The sequence below is a fragment of the Pteropus medius genome, unplaced genomic scaffold (genome assembly GCF_902729225.1).
Source record: "Pteropus medius unplaced genomic scaffold, Ma_sr-lr_union100, whole genome shotgun sequence".
Classification (NCBI taxonomy): domain Eukaryota; kingdom Metazoa; phylum Chordata; class Mammalia; order Chiroptera; family Pteropodidae; genus Pteropus; species Pteropus medius.
Genome location: NW_024340701.1, coordinates 10125235 through 10141700, shown reverse-complemented (window position 1 = coordinate 10141700; position 16466 = coordinate 10125235). Strand labels below are relative to the sequence as shown.

The 16466-nt window shown below is 42.2% G+C and overlaps 1 protein-coding gene across 1 annotated transcript in view; it reads left to right on the top strand.

Annotated features, from left to right (window-relative positions):
- The first annotated feature begins 2891 nt into the window (after positions 1 to 2891).
- The window catches only part of C8B (complement C8 beta chain), a 37614-nt gene continuing 24039 nt past the window's right edge, over positions 2892 to 16466 (top strand). Inside the window, exons 1-4 of the mRNA XM_039887394.1 lie at positions 2892 to 3085; positions 9170 to 9326; positions 12349 to 12490; positions 14412 to 14553. Of these exons, the coding sequence (XP_039743328.1) occupies positions 2907 to 3085; positions 9170 to 9326; positions 12349 to 12490; positions 14412 to 14553 (620 nt within the window). The 5' untranslated portion in view covers positions 2892 to 2906. The remainder of the gene's footprint in view (positions 3086 to 9169; positions 9327 to 12348; positions 12491 to 14411; positions 14554 to 16466) is intronic.

The following is a 16466-nucleotide window of genomic DNA, read 5'->3' as shown; positions in this document are numbered from 1 at the left end:
TTGTTCTAGGCCTAAATCAGTCCTAGAACTTCCTAACAGGAGCATAAAGTCTTGGAATTACAAAAAGAAGAGATTGCGAATCAAAAAAAAAAAAGAAAAGAAAAAACTTGTATCTGATTAAAGATTTGCTACTTAGCAGCTGTGGAACCAGTTGTGGAACCCCATCTCAGAGGCATGGTAGATTATGCTCAGTTTGTTGGGTTATGTCAAGATCAAACAAGATCTGTCCTTGAAAAATATGTGTATTATCAATGCAGCATAAGGCTGCCATCTTCCTGGAATGACCTCGGGTGAGTGGCAGCTGAAACCACCAGGGGGCGCTAGGAGGCTGGAATTCCAGGAGACCTATTGGACATCTGGAACCAAAGAATCCCAGGAGAGTCAGTTGGCAAGGCTTTCTTGAGAAATGTAAATAATGAATCATAGTTAGCCAAGTGGCACATATTCTGGGCAGGGGGAACAACATGCACAAAAAATCTGGAGGTAAGAGAGCACATGATTCATTCATATAACACTGTTATTTGTATAACCTCTAAAATTTGCAGGTTTTCCCATGAGTCCATCAGACTGAGGATGTGGAAGGGGAGCCCTAACTTATAAGGACATGACTTCTCTGAAATGTAAGCAGACATGAGAGAGGACGTGAATCTGTCTTGAAACACAATTTTCTGCTTGTTTACAAATGATTAACTACCACAATCAATTGTGTCATAGTTCAGGTCACTGCATGCTTTGGGACAGCAGTGAGATGGGACCTTATGCTGGAGCTGGCTAATGATAACTGGAATGCACACAGGATGGCCTGACAGCAGACCTTGTGTTCCAGATTCCAGCACAATTAATGTGAAGGGTCTACTGCCCTCTGTGGCTTTCCCTCCACCCCCTTGCTACTCTTCCTTATTTGTATTCCCAGCCCCAGCCCAATACTCTGGCAGACATGGCAAGATGGGAGGGCAGGCCAGCACTCAAGGTTACGCCATTCTGTGTCAGGTAATAGGGTAACAGCTTAATATTTTATATATTCAAACCTCAAAACAACCTTATAAAGTGCGTATTAATGAGTTATTATCCTCATTTTACAGATGAGAAAATAGAGTCTTCAAGAAATTAGATAGCCTGTTTAAGGACATCACATCTATCGTATGTTCTTTCTTCTAGCCCACCCACAAGTTGCCTGCTGCTTTCTCGTCAGAAGCCTCCCATCCATGCCTACAATATCAGCACCAACAAGATGGCCAGCCATCATGTTCTTTCGGTCCCTTATAGTCTGCAAACTGGTTTCATAAATGCCAGGTTAATGCAGTTTGGACTTTAATTTGTTGATTCTGAGAAGTCAGTAATGGTTTTCAGGGCGGTACATTTGAGAGCCTCAGCCATTAAGCATGTTGTCTTGAGTTTGCACCATGCTTGTTTCACACGAGACTCCTGTGCTTCTCGCACAGGCAGGATAGGTACCATCTCCACGTTGTGAGTCAGGGCTGACATCCTGTGTCCCTACTAGAACTAGAAGTGTGAAGACACCCATCCCACATCTGGTCACAGGTGATCTGGGAGTCATTTCTAGAAGTATTGAGGTGAACATTTGCTTGGAGTATGCCATTTCAAGAGAGCCCTAGTGTGATGTTTTCTTTTAATCCAGTTTAACAGTGAGGCCACACAGAATGACAAGATAATCAGTGAACTCTTCAGAATAGTGAAAAGATGAAGCACTCTTCTAGGCTCAAATAAAAGAAATTCAATTCACCACACATGAGCAGCACCTGCTGAATGAAGCCTTTGCTGTGTTCAGCCTGAGAGGACAGCGGGTTTCTCTGACCTTTAATGTGGAAGAGGTGACAGGTTAAGGGCAAAGGCGTTTATTGAACTCCTTTCAGGTGCCACTACACTTGTGGTTCTTAGGGTGACTGGCAAATAATGGAGACAAATGTTAATTCCATCTCATGCCAATTGTCTACTACACTTCACTTCCCAACAAGATCAGGGAAGCTATCTATTTCTCCCTATGTACAATGAAGTTCTACATAAATTATATAACAACCACAGATATTTGGTTAATTATTCTCTTATAGTTCTCATTTTTATAATGCCTATTGTGAAGCATTTCCACACTTACTATCTCATCTGACCCTTCCAACTCTGATGGGTAGGCATAGCTCTCACAATTTTATTATGAGGAAACAAAATCAGAGACAGTCACTTATAGAGAGAGCACAGAGTACATGTCAGGCACCGTTCAAAGTGCTTTAAATATTTAGATTTATCTAATCTTCACAACAACACCATGAGATGAGTACTATTGTTAGTCTTGTTTTATAGATGAAGAAATTTGGGGCCAGAAAAATGAATAATTTGCACCAGGTCACACAGTTAGTGAAACATACAGAGAGAATTTGAATTCATGTAGATGGGCTCTAGAGCTCGACAGCCTCTTGCTGACTTGCTAAAAATTACATAGCTGAGAAAAGGCAAAACGAGAATTCAAAACGTGGCCTGACTCTAAACCCTACTTTCCACCTAGTAATAGCTCACATGTCTGAGTGCTCAACACTGGCCTGTTCTAAGCACTTTACTTACGTTCACTTACTTACTCCTCATTTTCCAAGTGAGGAAACTGAGGCATAAAGGGAAAGTAACTTGCTCAAGGTTGTAAAACTAGTAAGTGACAAAGAAAGAATTTGAACCCAGGCAGCCTGGATTTAGAGCCCACAATTCTTATTGCTCCACTAACAGCCTGTCCTCTCAGCTGCTTACCTAAAAATCCTAAACATATGAATAAAAACGAAGCAGCTGCAGAGTTTTCTCTCATTTTCATTGCTTTCCAGAGTCACAGGTAAACTTTCTGTCTGTGCAAAGTCTAAGGAATTTCCAATCACTAGTTCTGTTTACTTTGCTGAAATGTTTGCACTATGGGGACCGAAAGTAACAGTAGCACTCCCTTGCAGGCTTTTCATGGATCTAGGTGCCTCAACTGGATCTCTTCTCACCTAGAGAAAATGAAGACATCTAGGATGTGGGTTTGGAGAATACAAGCAGAGCTCTTTCTTCTCTGTACTGCCCTGTGTTGTCTCAGTTTGCCTGGCTCCAGGTAAGTGACAGTTACAAATGATTCCCTGATCATTAATATAAAGCCATATGATGCTGACCATCTCTTTGTTGCTTGCCTATTGAATAAGGAACATCTCTTGAAGCAATTTGCATGCATCTGATAAAAGAGTATCAACAACTCTCTCCAAATTATTGTGGAACCAAGCAGCTGACTTAAACAAAAGTTCTCAGAAGAAACTGACATGTTTAACTGTATTTTGTCATGCTAAAAAGAATAGGATCCTTGTTATGTATTCGGAACAAAGCCTCAGTGTGATTCTTTATGCAAAAGATTTATTCTATGCAGGGCGGGGCGGGGGAGAGCCAATTCATATCAATGATTTTACTGTATGAGAGTGACCTACGCTTTACCTGCTCATCAACCCAATTTGGGGTGGGGGGGTTTCGGTCTCTTTCTCACACACACACTCCAGATGTTCCAAGCAGTTAAATGCTAGATGATTTATTTCATTTTTTTGTGTGTATGTGTTCCTTAGTAAGATGCAAATAGGCTAAGGAAAATTTCTGAGTCAAAGCTCAAACTTAATCTGAGTGAAAGCTCAAACTTGGGCTCCCGTGAAAGAAGTGCCAGTGACTTAGCAATTCAGGGATCCTCCTGGTACATAAGAAACCCCACCATGAGGTGCCGAAGCTCTCAGGCACCCCAGGCCTCCTTGTGAGTATTCCTGGTTAAAAGGACTGTTAATGCCATTTATTCATTTCATAAAGCTATCTGAGCGCAACCTCTCACTTAATGTGAGGAACACCTAGTACCCACTGGATACATCCTTGGTCTCAGCTCTGTTAAGCACTTAGGCCCCATCGGGTACCACCCGGAGACTAGCATGGTGAGTATTCATTACCCATAGGGCTCTCAATAAATAATAGCTATTACAATTATCAAGAATTTCAACTTAGCTCTCGAAAGAATCGAACTGCCAAGGCCTTCCTAGTGTGTACTATGTGTACACAGAGAAGCATTCAGGATCCAAAGAAATGTGTCTGGAATGGAGGGTTTCAAGGGATCATAGCAACCCTACCCAAGTACTGACTCCTGTGCAAGACCTCTTATCAGGCTCTGAGGATGCAGAGAAGTATAGGACACAAAGAGCTTCATATTTCTTGTGAAGAAAGCCAACACATGAGCGTATGCTCTGTGTACTGTTGCAAGAGATAGTATGTGGGCAGGTGGCAAACAAGAGAGGGAGCGATCAGCTCTACTGAGCATGGGGTCTGGAAAGACTGCTGGAAGACATGATGCTGGAGCTGAGTCTTTACATATGAACACGTGTTTGCTAAATGGCCAAGGGGGCTGAAGGGTGTTCCAGGCCAAGAAAGACTCCTAGACAAAGGTATGGAAGCAAGAGATGGCCTGGCTTGTTCCTAAAGCTGCAAGTCTACTTCAATAGCCCTGAGCACACGCCAGGTGAGGAGCTACCAAAAATGAGATGGTGTAGGAGTCAGATCATGGATAGAGTTGAGGAAGCACTAGAGTGCCAGTTAAAGAGCTTGCACCTTACCCTCTAGGCAGTGGGGAACCACTGAAGGGTTTTAAGCCAAGGAGCTACAGGGTCGTATTTATATTTTAGGATGTTTACTCTGAGGTAGAAAGTGGAAATGGGAGTGGGTCGATAGAGTGTAGATTGGGAAGCCTTGTTTAATCCTCTAGCGATTCATGAGTTGGGTATCATCGCTTACTCGCACTGTGTAGGACAGCAAACTGATCCTGGGAGAGAGGAGAAGAGATTCACTCATGTTTCATGAGTCTCAAACCCTTACCTGAATCCAGGTTTAGTGCTCCAACCTCTTCCCTTGATCCTCACGGGACAGTACCGAACACGAAATGTATTTGATTTCCATAGACGAAATGGAAGAATAACCTTCAGCTCTGGAACAGAAAATGCTGAGACCTCCTTCATATTAGCTAAGAAAGGTTTTCATTTCTATTTACTCATGTAATCAAGTCAGATGAAATAATCATCACGTTTACCTAAGATCTATTGTTTATTTATTGCCATTCTGTGCCAGGCACTAGATACGTTAGCTCTAATCCTCAAAGATGTTTGAGGTAAGTGCTATTGTTTACAGTTTACAGAGAGGGAGAGTGAAATTTGGAGAGAGAATGTGCCAGTCACAGGGTTCTTCACTTAATATGTAACAGAATTTAGAATCAAATCCAGTTTTTTTTTCTGGTTCCAGACCTCATGTGTATCCCTACATCTTTCTGCTTCTCACTCATGCATTATCCCCTCTCCACCTGCACTGCATATCTGACTTGCTGGGCTCCCACGCCATTTCTCTGGGCTGCACATTTGTTACCTTGAGATGCTGCTTTAAATTTCATGTCTACAACAGCAAACGACAGAGAGAAGAGAAATTGAAAATCTGCCACCCAGAAGCTGCCCCTTCTAGCAAAGAGGAAGGATGCTATTTGCAAAGGGGATGCAGCTGCCTAACAAATTGCACGTGACAAGAAAGTTGTTGTGTCAGGGCATTTCTAAAGAAATCCAAAACATATTGACGCACCCCATCTATACAAGCTGATGGCTCACAATTTACTGCTGACCTAATCCTGCTGTATGTGATGGATCCACCTTTATTTTTGATCAGAGACTCCTGTTAGAAAGAGAGTAGGAGACAGGGACCGAGTGAAATATGTCCTAATGCTGGCAACAGCGTTCCATGCACCTCAAAGAAAGGCACATCCTTGCTAGTCCTTATGTAGTCGGGGATATGTTCCAAGGACTTGAAGAAGGGTGTTTACTGTAGCATTATTTGCAGTTGCAAAACATTGGGAAAATGTAAATGTCCTTCAAAAAGAAAAAGAATAAATTGAATGCAATATATGTCCTATGATGGAACAGCTAAACAAAACAAAGGAGCTGGATCTCTCTATAAATCAACGTGGATAGGTCTCAGAAAATGCAATGTTGACTGACAAAAGCAAGTTGCCGAATAATGTGTACAGTATGAGTGAAGCACACAAAAGCAATACTATGTATTATGTATATATGTAAAATTATTTAAAAAGACTGGAAAGATACACACCAAATTCATGACAATAGTTCTGTCTGAAGAGGAAAAGAGGAAAATGGAACTGGGGCTGATATAAAACTCAGATGTCAAATTTATAAGGTTATTTTTTTTTTTATTAAAAAAAGAGAAAGGCTGAAGAAAGCATACCAAAATGTTAACAATTGCCAGACCTGGGTTGTGAGTACGTGAGTGTTTATTATTTTGTTTTCTGTACTTTGGGTATGTTTAATTTTTCAGCATTAAAAAGATACAGAGGATGGATTCTGAATGATAGGAGTCAAGCTCATTGGTCTAAATTTCCATCTGGTTTGTTTCTGTAGAAATGCATAGGCATGAACAGCACATGTTGTAACCAAACACGGAGGCCCTGACTGGCCCTGCCCTTTATTGGCTCCATGATATTTCCAGGAATTAAAGATGCAATTTAATACTAGCCTTTCTTTCAGATTTGTATTTTGTAGTACTCATAAACCACACACATCTTATCCAATGTAATTTGCAAACATACTACTTATTCAGTTGATTACTTCTTATACTGCCACCTCCATAATGAAAATTGGGTGCAAAAATGAGAGATCTGCTGGTTATAACTACTTTTTACCAAGTTCCTTCCATAAGTGATCATTTGCTTATTAACAGGCTTTCAAATCTCAGAGAAAGAAATAATTGTGCCTCTTAATAGTGTGTGTGCACATTACTAATCCACTCAGTCTCAACTATGTCCCGGAATTGGGTTGATGGTTGCTAAAAACACAATATAACTGTTTCTTAGTTGAAACAGGAAGATACCCTGCAGTGCTGTAAAATACATACTTAGGAGAAGCCAAATCACAGACAATATTGTTTTGTCAAACCTGGGCAAATTAGTAGAAAGAGCACATCCTGAAGCGACCCCCCTTCCCGCTCTGTGTGCAGCATTCTGCCTCAAGTAACCATTTTAAAGTATCCACCTGTGGTTTCTAGTAGAGTCTTTGACCTTTTGTTAAAGATCCAACTTTACTAGGCAATTGATTTTTGCTTGTCTCTGGGGTGGTCATGGAGATAGATTTTGCTGTAGTTAATATTATCTTCTTTTTAGGACTTTTGCCAAGTGAGAATGTATTGTTAATGACCTTGTCTGGAGTGATATACTATGTATTTGAGATGGTAGAAACTATGTGATTCTGTCCATAATGACTCAGTCTTGGACACGGAGGAAAAGAACCTCGCATGGATACCGAGGAGACTGGAGGAGTGGATGCTGGCCTGGTTCCCTTCCAGGCAGTAAGGGACAATGGACATAGCACAGACTCTAGAGTCAAACAGACCTCAGCTCATTCCCCAAGACCACTGCATATCAGCTGCAGGACTGCAGGACTCTAGGCCATTTCCTTCATCTGTCCAGGTAGCAGCGCTCCATAGCTGCCTGCTAACATTGCTGTCAGGATCCAATGAGATAACATGGGTAAAATACCTCATACAGAGCTTGACACGTCCTGGGTGCTCAGCAAATCTTAGGGCTCTTTCTCTTATCATCACCATTTTTCGTCTGGGAAAGGAACATAAATTACAAAGAATCTTACAGTGTTATATACTCTTTCAGATGGAAGAAAAATAAAAATCATAATATACAAATCATATCACATGGGGAAATTGAAGGCCTAGACAGATTAAATTCCATGCTCATTCATTCACTCTTTTACTGAATATCTCACTGAATGTCAGAAACTCATCAAAAGTGTGGCCTTATCTTCTAGGCATATTGCAGGCCTCATGTGGCTTGACTGCTCTGTAGATGTGATGTCATCTGCCTCTCCCCCGGCCCTCACTGGCCTCACCCCATCCCTAGGCTGGCAGGGCACAGTCTCTCCTGATCTGCCGGTGGTACTGATGCTCCCCAAGGGCTTATACTTGACCTGCTTCAAGAACAGTTGTATCATCTCCCATAGTTTTTCATGATCAGATCTGTGTCTCTAGCACAAATCTCTCTTCTGAGTTCCAAAACTGTGTAGGAACCATTTATCATATGACTCTAGATAGGTGTTCCATGGGCACCTGGACTCAGCATGCCCCAACCACATCTCCCCCAATAAACTCCTTTGCTTCTGTGTTCCCCACCCACCCACACACTCAGACTAGAAACCAGCATCAACCTACTTCTAACCCACAGTCCATCCAATTACCCATCACTGTGTATCCATTCCACCTGAGAAATGTCTCATTCGTCTGTCCTCCCCATTCTCTCTCCCCTGACACTACCATAGTTCAGGCTCACATCACTCACTGGGACAACTACACAAGCTGTGTACCTGCTTTTTCCTGCCTCCAGGCTCTCCCCACCCCTGTGCGGCCTCCACACTGCAGTCACAGTGATGTCCTAAAGCACAGCTTAGGCCATAGAGCCTGTATGCTTAAAGACCTTGCCTATTGGATAAATTCCAGAGGAGCTAAGACCTGAGACATGTTTCTCTTTTCCTATTCTAAGAAAAACTCTGAGTTCCAGAGGGCAGAACCTGTGTGTTATATTTCTCTGTATCTCCAGAAGCACAGTACCCTGAAAATGTTTTTTTCTCAGCAAATGTTTCATAGGCTCTTAATGTGAGAGGCACCTTCAAGACCATCTAGTCCAAACCACTCGTTGTCCAGGGGATAAAACAGAGGCTTAGAGATGGGGAGAATCATTTAAGATCATACATCCAGCTGTAGTGATATTCCTTGCATACCTATAGTACTTCAGAGTTTATAAGTGTTCTCACATACATTTTCTTATTTAATCCCAGAAGTAGCTTTGTGAGGTGAAGCTCACGCAGGTTGCAAAACCAGACCAAGATGACCAGCTGCTGATGGACTGTCTTCTGATCCGAGTTCAATACTCTTTGACCATAGCTAGTCATAATGTCAGCCATTTAACTGACTGTTCAATAATATTTGTTGGATGAATTAACCTATATTTGAATGATAAACTAATAGCTTTGTGAATATGTATTCATGGAATACATGGATAGGTGATTGTATGTATACTTAATTCTCTTCTGATATCTGACTCTCTTCTTTCATGATAACCTTTTAGAGGTGAAAGGCCACCCTCTCTTGAGTCAAATGCAATCAACGAGAGCCTTGCCAAGAGTAGGCAGACACGGAATGTGGCTGTCACGTTGATGCCTATTGATTGTGAACTGTCCAGCTGGTCCTCCTGGACCATGTGTGATCCCTGTCAGAAGAAAAGGGTAAGTACACAGGCCTTGGGAGAGCTCTAGGCTTCCGGGAACCCTAATTCTCAGCAAGTCTGGCTAAGCACCACTGACAGTGCCTGGCACATAGTAGGACCTCGGTGAATGTTGGCCGATTAAATTAATGAATTCTATTTCTCTGTTCTTCCAAATAGCAATTAGATTCTTTCTTTGATTCTTCAGTTGTTCCACTCCCCCACCCCCTACCCCCCACCCGCAAAACACATCTGTCCTTACTCATATTCACAACTTTCTAATTAGGCTTCCTGCCTCCAAAGTTGCCCTTTTAATGTCTTTCCTGGTGCAACCTGAGGGATGAATCAAAATGCAAGCCTGGCATGTCTTTCCCCAGCTTCAAAGTCTACCATGGCCTTTAGGATTAAGTCCAAATTCATGATATTCAAGGCTCCCCATAACCTAGACCTGGCCTACATCCCCTTAAAATGTCCCTCACTCCAGCACACTGACCATTTGTATTTGTCTGACCAGTTCACACTTCCTCCATGCCTTTATTCATGCTGCTTTCTCAGGCAGGAATGACCTTTCCCATTTCTTCCTTGGCTAACACCTACTCAGAAGTTGAAACTCTCCTCAAAGGCCACCTCCTTTGAGAAGGCTTCCCTGATTATTCAGTCCCACTTACAGTTAGATGGACATCCTTTTATGAGTTATAATAGCTCCCTATTCCTCCTGTATTCTATCATTTATCATTTACTTTTCATTTATTATTTAACTTTCCATTAAACTGTGAGCTCTTAAAGGCTTATTCAATTCTATATCTTCAATGTATAGGTCAATTTCTGGCATATAATAGGTGCTTCATAAATATGTGTTTTTTGATCTTATTATATTTTCTGATATTTCTGTAAGGAATGAAGAATAGTTATTACATTTTCTCTCAGGCAGATAGGTAAACAGAGACTCAGAGCAGGTAAGTGAGTTCTTGGGTTCACCTAACAGCAAATATAGGCCTTGAACTCAGGCCATTCACTTCTTGTCTTGTGTTCTACCAGTCAAAACACGTAGTCTCTGCAGTACTTGTCCTTCAGGTTCCATTGTCATAGGAGGGCTGACCCAGGATTCCAGCTCTGGTAATAGCAGATGTGGCAGAGAATGGTCATTGTTTCCTCAGCTCCTTGGAAAACCAAACCAGCCATGCATGGGCTAGGACCTTAAAGAGGCTGTGGAAGTAGGCCCAGGACAATTACACACTTAATTGGATCAATGTGGAGAGCCAAGCAGTATCATTCAGTTCCCAAAGTAGGCTTTATTGCTGAAGTTATCAACATCGATCCAATTATCTGGATAACTGCTTCATCTGCACCATAAACCACAAAGACTCAGCATGAGTCACCCATTCACCCAGCCATCCAGAGCTCTTCACTCAGAGTTTGCTACACAGTTCCCTTAGCCGGGCATCACCGCTGTCTGCAGGGTCATGGGCTCGGGGTTCATCAAAACATTTCTACTGGAATTAGGAGATGTCTTTCCTCCATCATTTCCACACTCCTCGAATCCATTTTCTCTTTGGTGCCTAGGGCTAGTCTTCTACTAATCTTTGCAGACCTTATCCCTGTCCTGCCAGCCACTGCTTTCCAGGAAGAAAGACCCTCCAGGAATGCAAAGCAGCAGGAGGGAACAGTTGTCTATATTTCTTTTTTGGATATCCAGATCCCATGTGCATAATAACTATAACTGGTTAATACAGCATTCTTCAAAGTGGCTGCTGTCCTGCTTTGCCCCCTTTTGTTGCACCAAAATCTTGACTACAACTAGCATTTGGAAGTCACCCAAATCTGACCATTCCCTTCCCTTGTAGTATTTTCCCATTGCTCCATAGTAAAATATTAAATCCAACCTTACTGAGGCCTGGAAGGCTTTGCATTACCTGCTCCTGCCTATGTCTTCCTTCATCTCTTGACACTCTTGCTCTTGAGCTCTTCAGTCCAGCCGTGATGAATTTCTTTTTGTTTCCAGGAATAAGGCACATTCTCCCTAGTCTCTCGGCTTTGGCGCAGCAATTTTCTCCGCCTGGATTGCTCTTCTCTCCCCAACTCATGCCAGCTCTCCATGTTTGCGTGACTTTTCTACTCATCCTTTGGGCTTAGATGTCACTTCCCCATCTCCCAAGTTTGCACTGGGGACTCCCTATGAGTTTACAGAGCACTCTGTGCTTCCTCTGCTGTGGCAACCATTGCACTGTGTTGTCATTGTGTGGTGCCTACCATCGTCACCGCCACCATCAGCACCGCCACCATCGGCACCGCCACCATCTGTGACATACCTGAGGGCAGGCCAGAGGACATGATTATGATTAAAAACCAACAAAATAATGCATAAATAACATCTACCTTTTTTTTTTTTACCACTAGGTGGCTCAATTAATACTTGGGAAATTCAATCAATATTCCTGGAATAAACAAATTAGAAGGTAGAGGTACAGAAAGATTGACTGCTAAAATTTATTAATAATGAAAAAGAAAAATAAGTACAAGAAATTGTCTACTATGTACCAGACAAGATGAGATTTCATATATATAACTGAAACTTCATAATTATACATTTAGGTAATATTATCTCCATTTTAAAGATCAATGAATTGAGATCATAGAGGTTAAGTAACTTGCCCAGCATCACATAACTAGAAATTATCAGAGTCAGTTGTGGCTCCCAAGTGCATGCTTTTGCATTTATAAGATACTGAGTAAATTAGAATACTTGAGTCAGCCCATTGGAGTAATCAAGCTGAGAGATTGTGGTTTTGTGTTATTGAACTGGCCACATCAATCTACTTACTACTGTTTGACTCCAAGGCTCATGCTTTTCTCACATTCAGGAAATCTTTACTGATCACCGTGGATGCAGAGATCAGACAAGACCCCTGCCCTCGGAAAGCTTAAGGTCTAATTGAAATAGTCAGGCAAACGGCCAATCGCAACATAGATCCTTAAGTATATCCCTCAGCTCCCAAGGGTCCTGAGGCTCTGCCCTTGGCTCACCTCGTTCCTCTCTTCTCCAGTACAGACATGCCACCTTGCTCCGGCCCTCTCAGTTCCATGGGGACCCATGCAACTTCTCTGACAAGGAAGTCGAAGACTGTGAGACCAAAGCACCATGCAGAAGTCAAGTGCGATGTGAAGGCTTTGTGTGTGCACAGACAGGTATAAAGGGGCCCAGAAGTGGGACTGAAAAGCTAGCGAATTAGGTGATGGCACGTGATGGTGGTGGCTCCAGCCATTGCCTAGTGCTCAGGATAAGGCTCATGTGTCAGGTCAGGAAACTTCCTTGTTTTCAAATCTCTGACCTCCTTTTACACGTATTACTTCATAAAAACAATCCTTTAAAATTGATGTTATTCTTGTCTCCATTTTATAAACTAAGAATTTGAGACTTGTAGAAGTTACTTGTCCGAGGTCATATAGCAGGTAAGTGAAAGAGCTGCAATTAGAAATTTAAGAATTCAAATCACATTTGCTGACATTAAAAACATAGGAGAATTCACTTAACATTTCTGCATGTTTGTTCTCTCAATATAAAATCAAAATGCCTTGCAAATTTGTTATAAGCATCAGGTGACACAACGGATGTGAAAACTCTTTGCAGACTGTGAGCTCTGCTGGCTCGCTCAGAAGCTCGGGGCTAAAGAAAATGTGGCGAAGGCTGAAATAGTTAAATAAGGGTGGTTAGTGTCATTTATCTCTGAAAAATCTTAGGAGAGGTAGTCCCTATCTTTTGCATTTCTGCATCACCAAGTCCAGCATGAGATAGTCAGAAAATTTTTGACTAAAGGAAAGAAAGTAAAAAAGAACATATGGATGGATGGACAGAGGAAGGAAGGGGCACACAAATGGATAACTATCAGCTGCAGAATTAAGTAAACAGTTGCCTTTTCTACTCATTCATCTGGCTAACTCAGGCAAACACATGCCTCTCTATTTCCCCAAGTGTCTGGCAAAAATAAGAGTATTTTGACCTAAATTATGCAGGTGGGAGTTGTAATGCTCTACATTTACCATATCCATGTGGACTGTGTTTTGGAATCTTTCAAGAAAAGATTCTTTGAACAATTTCTAGGGCTTATTGTAAATGCAAAATTCACTCAATAAATCTGAAGGGCTTTTTTACAGTGTGTCCATGGACTCATTATGGCCAGTGTTCCGTGATTCTGACCAAAGTCAGAATGGTTATTCAGGCAGGCTTTAATTTAAGTGCCTTGTAAGAACGTTCGAAGACCAGACTGTTATTTTTCTGCCTTTAACACCCCAAGAACATTAGTTAAATGTGACCAGACACATCTAAGGAAACAGGGCCACCTGTACTATGGGCTTTATCCCTGAAGAATATACAAATAAGAAGGGAAAAAGTGGGGGAAAAAGTTTAGAAGAAGCAAAAGTGTTGCAAATGATTTAAAACTGTTAGTCCAATAATTTTTATAGTCCAAATGGGTATGGTGTTGAAGGCAGTGTGGTTTTGTGGGGGAAAAAATGTGATTAGACAGTTATGGGTGCTAATTCTGCTGCAGATATTTACTGGCAATGTGCACTTGGCCCACAAAAAACACTAATTATAGTAATAACATTTATCGGGCATGTATTATGAGTCAGTAGTGTTCTATTTACTCATTTAAATTCCCCTCAACCCTAGGGGGTAGGTATTATGACTTTCCTATTTTACAGATGGGTAAATTGAGGCAGGGAGTTAGGTAATATATAGAAGGTCACACAGCTAGTATTACCTGCAGGACCCACCAAACCCGCCTCTCTCCCGAGCCTGAGAGAGAGAACCCCAGACTTCCTTCCTATCTGGCCACTCAACCCCTGCCTATCAGGTGCTTTCCTTTTAATTATTTAATTCCCTACCTTTAATAATCTCCCCTCAAAGTGCTTTCAGAAATATAGCACTGGCCTCTTTGGGGAAGTAAACTGTAAATGCCATTTCCAACCCACTCTGATACTTAAGGACTATTCAAAACCGAGCATTAAAGGCCCAGAAAGTGTCTGATGTATCGCCTGTTGCTCATACCATGTTAGTTCCCCTCTTGATAGCCACGTGGCCATGCATAACATCCTTTTTCCATCTCAGGGAGGTGTGTAAACCGCAGACTTCTTTGCAATGGGGACAACGACTGTGGAGACCAGTCAGATGAGGGAAACTGTAAAAAGATTTATAAAAAGTGTCAGCAAGAAATGGACCGATACTGGGCAATTGACAGACTAGCCAGTGGGTAAGTTACTGTGTTTCTATTGTGTGGATGAGAAGGCACACGATTAAATGTAATTCCTCATCTGAGAAGAGAAAGGAAGGGAGCTGATGTGAACAGAGTTGCTCCTTTTTTCCTTTCTGACAAAAGACTGTAGTGTAAGTGGATGCTCATGGCTCTTCTCTGAGGACAGTTCTGGGGAACTCCAGGAGCATGTCTCATGGACAGACACGGGCCACAAGGTGGGCTGAGTTAGGGACAGAGCTGTGATTGGAAACCTCAAAGGCATCATGTGAGAGCTGGGGATAAATGTTTAACTCCTGCTATGTGACTGTGTTAGGAGCTTTGTAAGCCTTCCCTTTGAATCCTATTGACAAGTTGTGGAAAAGGTTTTATCTGTTTCTGTAACCCAAGAGAGTCTTCTAAGTAGTCAGTGAAGAAATGGATTTCCAGGATGGCTCTGCAATCAATCTGTGTTTCAAGCTTCTGGGGATCTCTGAGTTAATCCAATCCTCTGGCAAGGTCAGAGGAGCAAGGTCAGAAGGAACCAAACCAGCCTGGTGTTTGCCCTACTTGCCTGCTATATTCTACAGCTTCTCAGCCTCCAAGAGGAAGACTAAGACCCTCTCCTCACACGAATTAAAAACCACTGTATGTGATGCAATGTAGGGAGGACGACATTGACCCTGAATGGAATTCACCGCCTTCCTAAACAAAAAACAAATCTCGATCCTCAAAGTTTGTCTTCAGAGAGAGAGACTCCTCACGTGGAGAGAGCTCCTCTTGGGACCCCCTTATAAGATAGTTATTATAATTAAGTCCCACTTCCTCAGTAAGGAAACGAAGGCCTGGAAAAGTTTAGACAGCTCACAGGGGTCATACGGCTGCCCCAGGAGACAGAGTGGACATTCAGAGCTGTAGGAGGTGGTAGTGGGTCAGCTCACCGACCACAGGACCTCAGATGAGGCCCTTACTGTGTGGGGCTCTGGTTTTGTTATCTATAGAGAAAAGTGAATAATACCCTTCTCTCAAGTTCTGTGAGGATTGAATAAGCTAATGTGATTGGAATAAGCTGAGAGGCCGTTTGTGTGGTGGGAAGAGTGTGGACTCTGTTCTTGAACTAGACCCTCAGATTCCGAATCCTGCCCCGCCCTCCGGCCCCTCCCCACAGTGGCTGCTGGCAGTGAGACCTTGGGCAGATCAGTTTCCCTCTCTGTGCCTCCCTTCCTCATCTGTAAAATGGGTATAACAATAATAGCTATCTCATAAGGATATAGCCTCGTAAGGATTAAATGGGTCAATATGTGTAAATCGATTATTACAATGCCTCCACAAAGGAAGCACCAGCATTATATTTGTTAAATAAAAGCAATAAATATACATACTATGGTATATGAACTCTGTCATGGGAAAGATAGCCTAAGTAATTCTGTTAGGAACAGAACAGAGGCCAATGGGCAGAAGCTGAGAAAAGACAGAATTCTTTTCAACAACAACAAAAAAGAACTTTTGGGACTAGTCAGAACTGGTTCACATGGAGGCCTGCCTTAGGAGACAGTGAGCAATAATGTCTGATTAGAGATAGGATTTTCATTCTTTCTTGCCAGAGCTTCGGGGACACTAAATAAGGTGTTACATTGAGTCACCCCCTACTATGTCTGTTTCCAGTTAGACCCTCGGTAAATGGTAATTATTTTTGTGCCTTGTGATATGGGTTATACAGAAATTCAGAAGAAAACCGCCATCTTCAAGGAGCACGCAATCTAGTACAGGCAACAGACACATAAATAATAACAAGCAGTGTTCTAAGCAACTAACAAGTATGACACATGTACTCCTCATGACCCCACGAAGTAGGTATTCTTGTTCCCATTTTACAGGTAAAGAGACTGACACACAGAGAGGTTAACTGATGTGCCCAAGGTCATGTAACTCAT